This window comes from Clytia hemisphaerica, unplaced genomic scaffold (assembly GCF_902728285.1).
Source record: "Clytia hemisphaerica strain Z4C2 unplaced genomic scaffold, Clytia hemisphaerica genome assembly, whole genome shotgun sequence".
Taxonomy (NCBI): Eukaryota; Metazoa; Cnidaria; class Hydrozoa; order Leptothecata; family Clytiidae; genus Clytia; species Clytia hemisphaerica.
In genome coordinates this window covers 78,506-94,918 of record NW_027103559.1, presented here as the reverse complement: position 1 = coordinate 94,918, position 16,413 = coordinate 78,506, and the positions used below count along the sequence as shown (strand labels likewise).

Below are 16,413 nucleotides of genomic sequence, written 5' to 3'. Positions count from 1 at the left end.
TACCATTAAAGGAAGAATATTTTGTGGTTTGATTTTGTGATTTAGAGTTTCATAGGTTACAGTATGTATTTTTTTTGCAAATTTTAAAATACCTATTACAACCAAAGTAACAAAATTTTTTTCCCTTAAGGTAATTTTTGTTTATGATATATCTATTGTTATTTTATTTTTATTGCTACAGTATATCTCTATGTTAATATTTAAAAAAAACTTTGAAATATTTCACTTCTATCATCAACTTAATCCAACGGTACCACAGGACCACTCAAGTTACAGAGTGCCGAACAAACAATTAGAACTTCTGACAGTGTACATGTTCCATCAGATTTTTTCATTAACATTTTGTTAGGTAGAATTTTCTGAAGCAAAGTAAATTTGTTACGTAATAGCCCAATAACTCGTTCAACATGTATTCGAACAGATGCAAGATCCCGGGTTCCATCAATTGCTGTTTTCTCAAGTTGTTATTTACCTTTTGTAAATTCAGGAATTTTTAACTCTGCACAGTATAAACCAACAGAATCACTAATCGTAAAACCACGATCTGCCATCACAACATCTCCGGGAATAAGGTTTTTGAGTAAACCAGAATTTTCAGTAAGGTACACATCTGATGTACGTCCTCCCCATGGTTCTGAAACAAATGAAATTGTGCCTTGTGGTGTTATACCCAATAATACTTTAACAGTATTATGGTGTTTATATGACGAATAAGTTTGAGCACGAGCAGTTAGGTCGTTTGGTTTTTCGATGAAGACTTCAAAGCAATCTAAGATTACTGCACACTTTTCAAAGTTCTCGAGAAAGCAGGCAGGCTTAGTTTTACGCAATTGCTCCCGTTCTGGCCATTGAATTAAAAAAGAAAATCTTGTTGCCATCACTCCAATCCAGCGTGATAAAATTCGCGAAATAGTTGATTGTGCAACACCGAATCTATATGCCAAGTCTTCTTCAAGTAGACCAAGTCGTAAACGCATCATAACAATCACAAATTCTTGCTTGTGGGTAAGCTTGGTAGATGTTTCATCTCTGTCAACATGATCTTTAATGAACTCAATTACATTTTTGAAAATCTCGAAAGAAGGGAGCCCTGTGTAAAATTTCATTTTCTTTTTACTATCATTTGTGATAAACAAATGGTCCCTGAGAAGTGCTTTTGTTTCGATTAGCTTGAGGTTAGTCACATTATTATACTTTATCAATTTGTTAACTCTTTCTTTCAATTTTCGATTAGAATTATAAAGTGTAACTATTGTTCTTTTAGAAGATAAAAGTTCTTTGTTTTGTTTTGAAATTGTTTTTTTAGAAGATAAAAGTTCATTGTTTTGTTTTGAAATTACACTCTCCATTTCCTTGATTTTTTCTTTTAAAGCTCCTAGTTCAATTGTTGGGTCATCTGTTGGGTTATCTTCACAATTTGTATCTTGTTCATCATTAAGCGTCCTTTTTCTTCTTTTTGGATTGTTTAACCGCGCCTTCAAAATGTTTTTGTGTCTAATTGCACGTCTCAAAGATGATGAAGCAAGTTTTGTGGGAGATTTAGTTGCACTTGTATTTGAGCTTGACAATAAATTTGTGGAGGGCAATGGGTTGGTAGTACTGCTACTGGATTGTAATTTCTTTATGACATTGATAGTTGGTACATAATCTGGGTGATTTTTATCGTTACTTTTTTTGCCAGTAATGAAATGTTCACCACAAACGTAAACTGTCTCTGGAAGTGTTCCTTTTTTTCTGTTTATGAAAGCAATCCATTTTAATCTTCTTTCTTCATCCGTTGGTAGAGTATGGAAAGGTATATTCTTGTGTGATTTTTTCGTTTTCTCTGTAATGACTACCTTGTTTGAAACATAACGATTTGTGCAATTAAACACACTGCATGACTTTGGCATCTTCTGTCTTTACGATGATGGATCTTCTTTTTAATATTGTCTGAAGGAATTACTGGAAAAATTAACAGGACAGGAACAAATTTGACAGCACAGGAGCTTATAGTTGAAAAAACACTAGAGATTACGTTGAAAAAGCAGTTTGTTTTTGTTTTTTTGACACCAATAATGGCTGATTCCGAGAAATGGAATTCACGGTAACGAAAAAGATTACGTCATGGATATCATGAATAGCGAGGTTAAATATTTTGATGAAAATCGCCACGACGGATGGAAAATGCTAGTGATGACGTCATAACTCGAGAATTCCGAACCTCAGTTTTGACAAATCATGTTGCGTATTTTCACAAGTGTATTTCGTTCGTCGCAGGGAATTACCCCCTATTTTCATTACTGGGGGAAGATAGTGCCATAGCCTGCAGATATTTAAATTGACTTTTATTCTAAAAGCCATTCCAGTCTAAATCGACATTCAGAGCTTAATTATACTACATAAGTAAATTGCTGAGTTTTAGTAGGAGTTGGTACTTAGGAAGTAGAGAATTGGCCTAAATCAAGCTGTGTTTGAGAAGTAAAGTCGAAATCTTTTAGTGCTTTTTGCATCTAATTTTTGCGGTGGAAATAAAAATATTAGTAAAACAAAATTATAAAAAGGGGGGAATTTAGTTCCCTAAGGTATTGTATTGTATTGTATTTGGGTGTCCCAGGTGACTTATGGCATGTGTCAAAATTTTCATGTTTTTGAGACATGCCATTACTTACCTCAGCTTTTTTTTTAAAGACAAGCCTACATAATGTTTGCAATGAAGAGTTACTTTGAGCTATTTACAGTATAAAATATGAAGTACTATGAAAATATATTTAAATCCACATAAATTCATAGAACATCAAATAAAAAAGAGCAGGAAAAACTGAAGAGTTTCTTTTTTAAGTTATTATACAGTTTAAAATATGAAGTAGTATCTATGAAAATATATTAAAATCTATATACGCTTAGAATATGAAAATACAAATTAAGAACAGCAGAAGCAAAGTATATGATTGAGAAAGGCAAGTCAAGGAAGCTAAATACTGGTCTATTCTCAAAGCTGGCAAGTTAGATTGGCCAAAACAGTGCCACAGGATAGCTGAAATATAGGGCAGAACAAAATAGAAAAAACAACAAATTGACACACATTCACATTCCGTTCATAGCCCATACTTTTATAAGAACAATTATAATTTGATTTCAAAGTTTAGAAGATGGAATGAAGATGAAACCTTCAAATATCAAAAGAGAACAAAAAACAACAATGTTTTTTTTTCTGCAGCTTTCTCAAATGCACGTTTTTTCAATGATGAGAGACACACAAGCTCACTGAAGGTATTCGTGTCCATCTGCAAAACAGCATTGAAATAATTACAGTTTTTAGCGGCAAAATATAAAAATATTAACATATGGACAAACATTCTCATCATAGCCCATACTCTTATAAGAATAATTATAAATTGATTCTTTTCAAAGTTCAGAAGACTGAGTGAAGATAAAACTTAATAACCAAAGATCAAAGTTCAGAAGACTGAGTGAAGATAAAACTTAATAACCACACCTTCAAACATCAAAAGAGAACAAAAAATAACAATGTAACAGTAGAACGGAATGGTATTTAATTTACCTCCAAGTCATAAAAAGATCAAGATTAAAATTCAATTCTTTTTTCCAGCAAAATTCAAAAGACAGCTACTGTAAAGGAAAACAAATATCAAAAGAAATTTTCTTTTACTATAATAAAAGTCATCAATGACAGTTCTATAAATTTATACGTCTCACAGCAAGGGAGTAAGTTTACTTAAACCCAATACAATAATTTTGTGCATCATAAAGCATGATAGAGTTACAGTCCTGCAGTAGGGCAATACTGATGTCATCAACATCACGGGGCACGGCAGAGCCAAATCTTTTAAAGTATTCCTCCACCTGGCTTCCTCCAAACCTAACTTTGACCGATTCGTGATCATCCTCAAATTCTAATAGAGTACTAATTCTCTTTTTCATGCGTACGGTTGAGAGATTAGATTTACATGATGAGCAAGAAAATAAGTTTGGATAAGATTTGTGATGTAGAATCTTTGAATTTATTACATGAAGTACAGTAATACCTGCGTTGCAAATTGATCACTCTGATGGGTGGAAACTTGACAGCTGATGTTTTCTGATTAGTTGGTAATGGGGATGGGATGGGGCTACAGCAGTGTCATCATTGTAAATTTTGGTTGAAGAATTAGTGGTTAGAGACAACTTGCCATACCCAGACTTCACTTTAGCGTTGATAACACTACTCTCCACTTGATTTACTAAATCACTCCAAAGAGCCAATGGCAAGAGTGCAAAAGTATCAGGTATCAATGATAATTTCAGACAGACGAGTTTGTGCAACCTGAAAAATAAAGAGTAGGGAATTATTACCAATTTCAAAACTTGTCCATACCTTATTGGCGTAGCAAAAAAGGTCAAAACAGCAAATATAAATTTTTATTGGGGACCACGAAAATTAGAACAATCCCAAAACCAGAACTGTCTGAAATAATATAATCCCTTATAAAAATTTACATTACATCATAAATTTTTGTGATTCATAATATGGGAAATTATAAGTTTAAAGTTTTTAAAAACATATCAGCATTTTATTCATATCCATTATGTCATTCTGTGAAATAAAAAAATTGAGAAAATCTCTTTCAACCATAAACTGTTAAGATCAACATAAGAAACATATTTTAAAATTTAATTTTACCTTTTCTTATGGGTCGTATCCTGAATATACATTTAGGTGACAAGTAAATTCTGGTTAACACTGATATGATGTTTGGCGAAGACATTTGGTTGACGGTTTTGAAGATACGATTTAACCCGGTGCCAAATTAATTTGAATACTTAATCCACTTCCACTCCCACTTGTTATACTTCAGCCGAACAATTGAATTCATTCTGGTCTAGTACCAATTATTTCAACAAGCAAATCCATCCAAATATAAATTTTCATTGTTAATGTCTTGCATATTAATTTGTTAGCTATAATTGAGATTGTTCATTGTTCATTGTCATATCAGAAAGAAATGCTATTGATAAAATCTAAAATTAAACTTTTGCATTCAAATAATTTTGCCATGGTGCATTGAAATCTATTGAACATTTACATGGTATCTGGATAAAAAGTATTCCTCTTAGGAGAAAGTATTAAGCTTCAGTAGAGCATTCCCTTTTTTAGCAGATACCATATAAATAATTCAATTTTACGATAACAAACAGTAGATATATCAAAAGTCACCCCAAAAAGGAAACACCCTTACCCCAAAAACAGCCATTCTCTGGTTGATAATAATAACCTCAGCCATTCGCTGGTTGATTATAATGCCAGTATACATTGGCAACGTCTCTTAAAATTCGGGACTTGGAGGAGCATACCTAAGCTATGTTTTTAAATTTAGCCTATTGAGATAAAGTCTTCAATGCACCAGGCCTGGGTATGTGTAAAGATATCACTCTGACCTAAAAAAGAGAAACAGGATTCATAAAAAGTTAAATAAAATCCTCATCATACTTTAATCTTTATTAAGATTAATAAGACAACATAATATTGCCATCAACTCGGAAAGCAATTCAGTTGGCTATCGAAACAGGAAATGAAGTGAAAAAGTTTTTATAATTCAATAATGAGGATTATATCTCCAAGAATTCTGCTCCACCTTTTTATGACACACTGTGTAAAAACTTTTGAAAAGGAAAACCAACTAATTGATAATTTAATTAACTTAAAATTGATAAATACCAAACAATTATGAAATTCAATATGAAAATATATAGTATATTACCAATAATTATTAATAAATACAAATTAAATTATAATAAATACAGAAATATAATGATAAATTACTTAAAATATAATAACAAATTTATATTTAAAAAAGTTTTTTAAAAATTTTTATGAATTGGTTTTAATGTTTTTGCGGCCCTAATGTAATGAATTTGCATACCTTAAAGGGATAATTTTTTATTTAATTTCTTGCGAGAGTTACCAAATTCTACAGTATTTTGAAAATGTCTGGTTAATTTGAAAGAATTTTGCAAAATTGTAAAAACTCTTCTCTATAATCGATTCCCGCGAAAAATTATCCCTTAAAGTAAGCCCTAAGGCGAAATTAATTAAGTGTTGTGTTTCTGGAATGCGGGCAAGAGAAAACAGTTGTCCGGCCGTAAAATAATTTTTTCACCTTTTTTGATGAAATATGTATATTCATTCTTTTGTGGCCGGGTAAGATTTTAAAATGTTCCACCCAGCCCCTTTCCGGAAACACTCTTTTTTAATTTTTGCCTAAAAGAAGATTCCCTCCATAAAATTGCTCCTCCAACCCCTCCCCTATTAATTGAACAAGCTCAAAATGGCGAGCTGGTAAACTATCCTGGTAAAATCTCCGCTTTTATTGCATCATGATCAGAAAGATTTAAACAATACTTTAAATGATTTGTGTCATCATAAAATGTTGATGTAATAAAAATATTGTCTATAAGACCTCCATCAATATGAGTTGGTTTTTGTGCAATTGGGAAAAAATTCCTGGTTTCATTCAAAAGCTTTGCCTCCCTATGGTCAATACATGTAGCCTTCCTCCAGAGAATGAAAACGTAGAGGACGATTCTAGCGAACCTATCTTGACCATAGGTAAAAAACTAACAATTCCACCAAAGTCTATGGCTGTTTGCCAACTTTTGAATCCTACAAAGGCCTCAAATGGCCATGAGTACTTTTTAGAAGCAATAGAATCAGAGACTTATGAACTGACCTTAGTTACTCCGATCACCCACGAACTGAACGTAAACGTTTTAGAAGTTGTTTTACATAATCCTTCTGACAGGCCACTTTGTATTCCGGCCCACTCGCCACTGGTGCAAGCATCAATAATAGATTCCTACGTTGACCTCGATACTGTCACAAAACCAGTTGTCTCTATTTTAACTCATCCTCCGAAAAACAGATCTCAATTGACACCAATCGATTTCAGTTTTGACGGGACCTCCTTGGCCCCAAAACAGGAGAAAAAGCTTCGTGATTTACTTTACGTTTACCGAGGTGTCTTTGCGGTTTCTGATGATGAGTTAGGACGAACAGATGCCGTACAACATCGCATCGATCTTAAGGATAAGACACCGGTCCGTTCGAAGCCTTACCGCGCAACTAATGAGAACAGAACGAAAATCAGAGAAATTGTGGAGCACATGCTCAAGCATGATATCATTGAGCCCTCTAGTAGTAGCTATGCGTCTCCAGTGGTTTTAGCAAAGAAAAAGGACGGTGGCGACAGGTTTTGTGTTGATTTTCGTAAGCTTAACGCCATTACGCATAAGGATTCTCATCCTATTCCTCGCATCCAAGATACGCTTGATGCGCTTTACGGTGCCACTTTCATGACCTCATTGGACATGAGAGCTGGGTACTGGCAAATAGGTATGGACCCAGATTCAAAGCATTTAACCGCCTTTATCACGTATGAGGGTTTGTATCAATTTAACGTTCTTCCTTTCGGACTGTCAAATGCCGTAGGTAGTTTCTAGAGACTAATAGAATGTGTTTTGCGTGGCCTCACTTACGTTAAATGCCTGATTTATATTGATGATATTGTTGTGTACAGTCGCTCTTTTGAAGACCACTTGAAGGATTTAGCCGAAGTTTTTGATAGATTACTTGCCGCGAATATCAAGTTGAAACCAACGAAGTGCCACTTTGTCAGAGACGAACTGAATTTTCTAGGCCACATCGTTTCTAAAGACGGTGTAAGGCCAGACCCAGACAAGACTAAACTTCTCGTCGATTATCCGGTCCCCAAAAACCAAAAGCAAATTAAACAATTTCTCGGCCTTACAGGGTATTATCGCCGTTTTGTCGAAGGGTACGCCCGCCTGGCGGCCCCACTAACAAATCTATTGCGAAAAGATTGTATTTTTAATTGGGACGAAAATTGTCAAGAATCTTTTGAAACCTTGCGCAAAAAGTTCATAGAACCTCCCATTCTGGCACTTCCTGATTTCAACTCGAAATTCGAACTTTATGTGGACGCCAGCAACTTTGCTTTAGGAATGATTTTGGGCCAGTTCCAAAATAATAAAGAAAGGGTCATCTCTTATTATTATTAATATTACAACGAATACAAAGTTCAGGCACGCCGTGGGCCTCTAGAACTGGTCTTTGTTTATTTACAATAAATATCGTAGTTCATGGTTTGCCCATGCTTTGTTTAAATTATTCTTGAACGATTTTATCGATGATGCTTCTGCCACGTATTTTGGAAGCGCGTTCCATGTTGAGATAGTTCTATAAAAGAAGGACTTGCTTTGTGCACCACGTACTCCATCGTCCGGGAAATTCATCTGAAGCTCGTGTATATGCTTTCTACATGGTCGCGTCCTTTTGATAAACTTTTTTGGTGTTGTTTTACTATCATAGATGTGGATATGCTTATACACCTGGACCATGTCACAGAAAAGTCTTCGAAACTCAAGGGATGGTAGCGCCAAGCGTCTTAGTCTTTCTGCATATGGTAACCGTGAGATTGGTTTTACTAGTTTTGTCGCACGTCTTTGGACACTCTCGATCAGGTTGATAGATCGACGTAATCTTGGTTGCCATACTGATTGAGCATACTCTAAATGTGGTCGTACAAAGGTGGTATAAAGTGTCTGGAATACGTGAGGACTAGGGTCTTGAAATCCTCTTTTGAGCAATCCCAACATAGAATTAGCTTTGTTTACTTGCTTAGCGATATGTTCTTCAAATGAAAGATCTGAGTCTATCAAAACACCGAGATCTTTTTCTGTGAAGACATGTTCAAGTTGCTCTCCATTTAGTTGATACGGGTGTGCATGCTTTATGTTCTCGAATTTACCTATCGTTAAAACGTGGCATTTGTCGGGGTGGAATTTCAACAGCCACTCATGGGACCATCTTTCAAGTGCTTCAATGTCATGTTGTACGATTAAGGAGTCAAGAATGGAATTGATTTCCTTTATAATCTTCGTGTCGTCTGCAAACAAGAAAATGCTTGATAGAACATGTTCTGGTAGGTCATTAATATAAATAACAAAAAGCAGAGGACCGAGCACGCTTCCTTGAGGAATGCCACTTATCACTGGATCTAAAGATGATTTTGCGCCATTAACACTCACTAATTGCTTGCGGTTCGATAGAAAAGATTTGATCCAGTTCAGAATTAATTCGTTTATCCCGTAGCGTTCTAGTTTCATCATAAGTCTTCGATGGGGTACCGTGTCAAATGCCTTGGCAAAGTCGAAGTATATGCAGTCGACCACTTCACTTTTTGCAGTTGATTCGCAACACATATCTATAAAGGAGATAAGCTGTGTGACTGTTGACCTTTTGTTGATGAAACCGTATTGCTTGTTCGATAGAAGCTCCTCGCTGATAAGGTGTTCCATGATATGTTTTCGTATCATTGTTTCCATCAACTTACAGACTACTGAAGTTAGACTTACGGGGCGATAGTTAATAGCAAGGTTGTGTGCTCCTTTGTTTTTATAGATTGGTGTCACATATGCTAGTTTCCAGTCACTAGGTAAGTTTCCTTCCTCGAGAGTTTTATTCATTATGATTGATAGTGGTTCTGCAATATGGTCACGAAGTTCAATAAGCATTGAGGCATGAATCTCATCTGGACCAATTGATTTATTCACATTGAGCTTCCTGATTAGTTCTGTCATCATTTCCTTCGTAATGTTTAGTGGTTGAAGTATTTTATCTGTTCTGTTGTCAAAATCAGGTAGATCACCTTCCGGTTCTTTAGTAAAGACACTGCAAAATTGTTTCTGCAGGATGTTGGCCTTTTCTTGGTCCTCGTGCTTTAGGGATGTCTTGTCATCGGGCGTTTCAAGAAGAGGGGAAACTCCACTTTTTGATTTAAGTTTGCCTCTGACATGTGACCAGAACGCTTTTGGGTTTCTCTTTGAGTTTTCACCGATGGCTAGATCGTATTCTCTTTTTGCAAGTGCCATCTTTCGATTGACACGGTTCCTCGCGATTACATATCGGATTCTTGCTTGACGTCTGTTTGTGGGTGATGATTTTGATTTTAACCAGATCCTGTGAAGTCGCCTCTTTTCTTTGATGTCATTACGTAGTTCAGCATTAATTGGAATTTTCCCTTTCTTTTTCCAGTGAGGCGCTCCTAACTCTTTTCTTGGGACAAATTGATCTCTGAGTTGAAGAAGTTTTGTTTTGAATTTTGACCAGAGCTTCTCGATCGACCCATGTGAGGTATCTATGAATTCTCTCGTCCAGTTGATTCTTTGCAGATGACTTTTCATCGACTTAAAGTCTGCCAAGTGGTAGGTGTATCTTTCGGTTGGTGCTTTAAGTTCCATATAACATTTAAAGCTAAAAGAGAGAACGCTATGATCACTTTTTCCTAAAGGGCTTAGGAAATTTAGATCTTGAACCTGATCTCTTTCATCTGTTAAGATGAGGTCAATCAGTGAAGGCTCGTCAGTACCTCGACATCTGGTAGGTTCATTCGTATGTTGGAAAAGGAATGAATCACGTAATGCTTCCAGGAATTGCTCTTCTTTACTTTCCTCTACATGTGGGCTTGTCCAGTTCTTCCAATTTATAGTTGGAAAATTGAAGTCGCCAATGATGCAACGATGCGTGTATCTCTTATCTTCTGATATAATTCGTAAGAGCTGGTTAAGATTGGCATTATTTTCTCCAGAGTTTGATTGATTCGTTGGACTGCGGTAGACGCATGCAAAGCAAAGCATATCTTTTCCAGCCAGACGTACTTCAATGATGCACGCCTCCTCCAGTGCTACAGGACATTCAATGTCAACTGTAAGGTGGTCTACACTGGTATGTCCTAGGATGACGATACCACGTCCTGTATTGTTCTCAGTATTGGTGTGGTTTACGACTGTGTATCCATCAATTAGATATTCGTGAATTTTCCATCTTTCACCGTTCTTTGGTTTGACTTCACAGATTGCAATAAAATGTGGATATTCTTTTGTTATGAGTTCTTCTAGTTGTAGTTTTTTCATTGTTGTCAGCTGGTCGGCATTTGTATACATAATTTTTATTTCCGAAATTGTGTTTGATTGGTTCTCGTTTTTGTTTTTTGATACTTGTTTATGCGTTTCTCTTGTTTTTATTGGTGGTTTGCGACTTTGATCTTCTTCAGGTAAAAGCCGTTTTTTGAATTGCCTCTCACACGATAGATATAGGTTTCTGATTTCTCTTGTGAGTTTCTTGTTTTGGCTTCTGTTGAGAGTACCTTGAATTGTTTTCTTTCATCAGGGGTGAGATCCTCAGTAACGCTAATACCTTTGTACGTCGCGTTATCCTTCAGTGCTGTAAGATTGCCAAGTAAATTCCATTTATCAGACTCATCGTTAAGAGAGACTAACAATGGACGTTTCTTTCCTTCTTCCTCCTTACCCAATCTTGCTACACGTTTGATAAGACTGCGTGAGTGGGTATCCTTAATCAAGTTTGAAGCCCAGGTTTTGTCATCATTAATACTTTGCTCAACAACGCCATGTACGATAACATTTGAGGCGCGTTTTTGTTTACTGTATTCTTCGGTTTCTTCTTCGCGTATTGCGTCCCTGATCACTTCTTTCAGGGCTTTTGAATCCGGGGACTCCTTTGAGCCAGTAACATTGGCATAGGTCTGTGACAGAAACTTACATTCTTTTTTAATTGTCTCCTCAAGCATTTCCTTGAGGGATTCGATTTTGCTTTCTATCTTGGTCTCCAACTTCTGTTCGACAAATTCGAAAGTGTGAAGGCCAGGATCGGTACTGAGTTTACTCTTTAAACTTTCCAGTTCATGTTGTTGTTCATTTATTTTCTTTCGGTCAATCTCATTCTGTTTTAACAATCCTTTGCAAGCATTACGCTCTCGGCGGAGTGTCTCGTTTTCCCTTTTAACAGATGATGGTAGGGTCCGTGGTTTTGCAGGAACAAGTTCAAGAACTTTGGGTGTTACAGTCACGCAGCTGGGACAAACATACTTGTAGTGCGTGCTTTTGTGCTTGTCTAGGAAAAGTTGAATTTGGTATGGTGGTAACTGTGTACAGCGAAAATGGACCAAGCGTCTACATTTCAGACAAACCAAACAATCTTGATCTTTGTCGTCGATGCAGTCCGTTAGTGTGCATATGACCAATTCAGCACTGGACTTATGGTGGACGCGCTCTAAATAAAGCCGAACGAAACTATTCCACGACAGAGCAAGAAGCGTTAGCAGTAGTCGCCGGTGTTAAGAAATACCTTCCGTATTTGCACGGACGGTCATTTACGGTCCACACGGACCATAGCTCCTTGCGTTGGCTACTAAGCCTTAAAGAACCACGAGCCCGTTTAGCACGCTGGATTTTGACTTTGCAGCAGCACGACTTTGACATTAAGCACAGGCCAGGCCGAGTCCATGATAACGCAGATGTAATGTCTAGACATCCTAACTTTGTGTGCGCCTTATCCTCGGGATATTTACCAGAAACCATTAAGGAAATGCAATATGAGGATCCTGCCCTCAAGTTTTTGATTTTTTACATCTTGAATGAACGCCTTCACTCAAAAGATCGACGCCAAAAAGAGACTTTATCAATAGCTCCTTCTTACTTAGTCAATGATTACGGTATTCTTCATCACGTAACAATACCTTCAAGCGGTCGAAAAGCCGAAGCAAATATAGAACTAGTAGTTCCAAAGCGATTACAACAGAAAGTTTTAATTGATCACCACGATTCCGTGACAGGTGGTCATTTTGATGCCGATAAGACTTACAAGAAAATTCGAAGCCGCTACTTTTGGAAAAACATGTACGCCGATTGCCAAAGATGGGTTAAGTCTTGCCCAGAATGCGCCTCCTATAAGCTCGGTGTAGGTACAAAAAGAGCACCATTAAAACCATTACCTATTCCGGCCCCATTTGATCGTTTAGCCGTAGATATTACCGGCCCATTTCCAGTTTCTGATAACGGAAATAAGTACATTTTAGTCGCAACTGATCATTTCACTAGATGGCCAGAAGCTTTTCCAATTCCAACAGCCGAAGCCCCTGTTATTGCTCGCATTTTTTTTAACGAAATAGTCTGCCGCCACGGAGCTCCGTCGGAACTGCTGTCCGACCGGGGTACTAACTTTTTATCGAAGCTTTTGCGAGAGGTTTGCCGCATCACAAACACGCAGAAAATAAATACAAGCTCTTACCATCCCCAAACCAATGGGATGTGCGAAATTTTCGGTTGGTGACAAGATCTTACTTAAGAAGGAAGCAAGAAAAAAAGGACTGAGTCCAAAATTGCAAGAGAAATATATTGGACCTTTTATTTTGAAACAAAAACTGTCCGATGTGTTGTTCTTTATCTCAGACATGTCAGGTAAAGTCCTCAAAGCGCCAACCCATGTTAACCGCATGAAACCATTTGATGACCCTGACGATGCGCCAATCAGACAAAACGCGAACCAAAATGATGATAGCGAAGATGAAATTCCTTTAGCTACCCTTCGAAAGAGATTACGTCATCAGCCTAAAGTAAACGCGCTTACAGCCACAAACAAGCCAAAACTGACCATTTATAGTAGCAAGCCAGGCCTCGCCAGTCGCTCACTCTTAGCACTCCTTGTTTTTGTGTCTTTGTTTAGTAACTGCACATCGTTAAACCTAGGACCTATCTTTGACTGCACGAAGGTCAAGCCAGCAGGTATTTATAGATTTCCTACGCTGAGAAATTGCACAGTTCCAAACTCAGACGAAAAATTGGGTATTCAAAAATATGAAGGCGAAGTTTTCCTTGACTCACCAAAATATACGCCAATTAAACTTTACCACTGCGAAAAATCTCAAGCAACACTATCATGTGAAGAAAATTTCTTTGGGGAAAGGCATCAAAAAATTAGGAGAATTAAAGTTTCTACAACGCCTAAAGAATGCAGAAGGGTTTGGAGAGCTAAGACATTAAAGAACGATTTTGTACTAAAACAAACAAGCGACGAAAGTAAATGGGAACTAGACGTTACAGAACGCTATGACTGTACGTGGATGCGCACAAAGACACGAAAATTTTTCCACTACTCAATAAACATTTACAAAGCCTTCGTTGTTGGTGGAGACGTTAATCTTCACCAATCTCTTACGACTACGTCTTGCCCCTATAATAAGACATATTGTAGGCCTCAGGAAGCGCATGGTAGCATTATAGTTTGGACTTTGCCAAAAAATCTCGACACAAAAGTTTTTCACTCCTTAGGAAAACATATAGCAGAAAGAACAGGATCTCTAATCTTAATACGCTCACTCAAAATAGGTGGTTCAATTCAACTGGAAAAGAAATTCCCAGGTATGGGTAGGGCTTTTGTTCTCGATAATGGTTACTTGTTTAAAGCCAAACATTTTCTAAAAGGGCATTTCGAACTTATAAAAGCGTCGGCGCGACGCTTAAGTATGCGGAAACCCGAGTGGTTTGCCGCTTCCCTTTTAGAAGCACAATTAGCTGCAGTAGATCAACAACAGCGTCTAAACTTAATACATGCGTGGAATGCTATTTGTCAGGACGAAATGAGGATACAGAAGTTAGAGCGTTGGGTTCTGTCCACTTTTCCAGGCTCCTCCAATACTTAGGAACAATTGGTCAGCACTTTGATCTAGTGGGTGACGGACTCTCTATAGGAAATTGTTTCCCTGTTACGTCATATTCAATCTATTGGGATAGACAGTGGAATGGAACATGCTACTCTCACTTCCCCGTGAGAATTCCATACTCCACAAAATTGTTATTTTTGGACGTCCCGTCCCGCTCCTTACTTCACACGAGCCAAAAAATTAACTGCGATGATAGACCTGAAACAACTTACGTCGTCGACGTAAATCAAAGAGCATTTGTTGTGGGCACCAAAGGAACAGTCACTCCAGCGGTTTTATCAAATTTAGTGAATAGAAAGGAATTCCAAATACTCGACCTAGTCATTGGTTTTGATTCAAAAGCTTTTGCTCGGAAACCCCCAAGATTAGATCAATATAGCATTCTTCAGCTACTAACCCTTACTAGTCAATCGCTTAATGATATGCATGAAGTTGCAACGACAGACTCAGACTCTGATTTCATTTCGAATTTCGGTATGGCATTAGGTTACACTATTGAGAAAATAGGCGATGGTTCCTCGAAAATTATTCGCTCTATAGGTTCAGCTCTTAAGGACGGACTTCAAGGGGCTGGCGATTTGGACAAAGCTGTAGTAGGTTCAATAGCAGATGCTAGTAAAGTAATTTTACCGGCCACAGGTGAATTACTTAAGGACGCCGGAACAGGCGCCGGAAACATGATCTCAGGAATTTTCGGTGGACCATTAGGCTTGGTCCAGGTCATTGTGCTAATCTTGCTATTTTTGTTTACCTTATATTTGTACTACACGAAACAAACGAACTATCCTTTAGCGACTAACGTTCTCAGAAGATTTTTTCCAGCAAAACAGCCCGAAAATATTTACGCTGAGGTTTGTACTAGAAGTGGCCCACTACCTTCTGCCCCAGCCCCAGTTAAAGATTTAGAATCGGGTAGCCAAGTGGATGATTCTCCAAAATATTCTAGACCTCCACTCCCACCGAGAATGAAATCACTTAAAGCACTATATCCCAACTTGCGTTTCCGTGACACAAGTGAGGACACTACACACCAGTACAACGTTTAACCGTAAGCCAGATATTGAAAATTACTGCAATTTCAATTTTGACATTTTTTTTATATAGTTAGTCACGATAAAAATTTACAAAAAAAAAAAAAAAAGTATATATTAATCCTATGTTACAATTATAACAGATTATAATCTTATCGACGGGTTCTGCCCAGTAACGCCTCAGCCTGAAAGCAATTAAAGGAATTGTATTTAACATATTGTAACCACACTGTATAACCGATAACCTATAATCACTTACTGTATTTAGAAATGAATTTTGTTTTCTTACCTCGTGGATATTCTGGATTATATCCACCAGCCACCTGTTCCTGGGAGGCGGATCGAAGCCTCCAGCACCCGCAGCTACGTTGAATAGGTTCCCCTCCATGTACCAGGAGACCTCCGGGTGCTCGCGGTCCAGGGTGGCTGATGTGAACTCATATAAATCCAAATGGGCAGTCCCCATCGCTGTTCGGGCTGCATCATCTCCCACATCGTGGACGCGTTTGATCAGATTGACCGCAACGGCCTTCACCAATCTAGACGGTAAACAATAGAAAATTTAATCCATTACCTGGTGAGTATATACAGTATTTTTACATTTTAAGTGATTGTTGTTGCGAAACGTACGTAAAAATACTGGATAAGCTTTAGCAAGATTATTAATAACAGCGAATTCATTTAAAATTGAACTTGGTTACTCACCTTAACTCTGACCTCAGAGTATATTCGCGGACAATTTGGTCTCCGCCCACTCGCGGGAAGTTCCTCCACATTTCGGTCAAATCCTTTAGCTCGACGGC

General features: G+C 37.4%; 2 protein-coding genes across 2 annotated transcripts; both read right to left on the bottom strand.

Annotated features, from left to right (window-relative positions):
* Positions 1-464: 464 nt before the first annotated feature.
* LOC136800572 (uncharacterized) lies at positions 465-1,892 on the bottom strand. Its single transcript, XM_067057232.1, has one exon. The coding sequence runs from the start codon at positions 1,890-1,892 to the stop codon at positions 465-467; it is 1,428 nt and encodes a 475-aa protein (XP_066913333.1).
* A 13,683-nt stretch (positions 1,893-15,575) lies between these two features.
* LOC136800546 (uncharacterized) lies at positions 15,576-16,413 on the bottom strand. Its single transcript, XM_067057204.1, has 3 exons — positions 16,316-16,413; positions 15,900-16,149; positions 15,576-15,795 (listed from the first exon to the last, which is right to left on the bottom strand). Exons 1-3 carry the CDS (start codon positions 16,384-16,386, stop codon positions 15,763-15,765), a joined length of 354 nt encoding a protein of 117 aa, XP_066913305.1. The 5' UTR covers positions 16,387-16,413; the 3' UTR covers positions 15,576-15,762.

Coding starts and splice junctions, on each gene's coding strand:
- LOC136800572 (XM_067057232.1), bottom strand. CDS start 1,892: ATGCCAAAGTCATGCAGTGTGTTTAATTGCACAAATCGTTATGTTTCA.
- LOC136800546 (XM_067057204.1), bottom strand. CDS start 16,386: ATGTGGAGGAACTTCCCGCGAGTGGGCGGAGACCAAATTGTCCGCGAA. Junction 16,150..16,315: donor ACTCTGAGGTCAGAGTTAAG/GTGAGTAACCAA, acceptor TTTACCGTCTAG/ATTGGTGAAGGCCGTTGCGG. Junction 15,796..15,899: donor TAATCCAGAATATCCACGAG/GTAAGAAAACAA, acceptor AATTGCTTTCAG/GCTGAGGCGTTACTGGGCAG.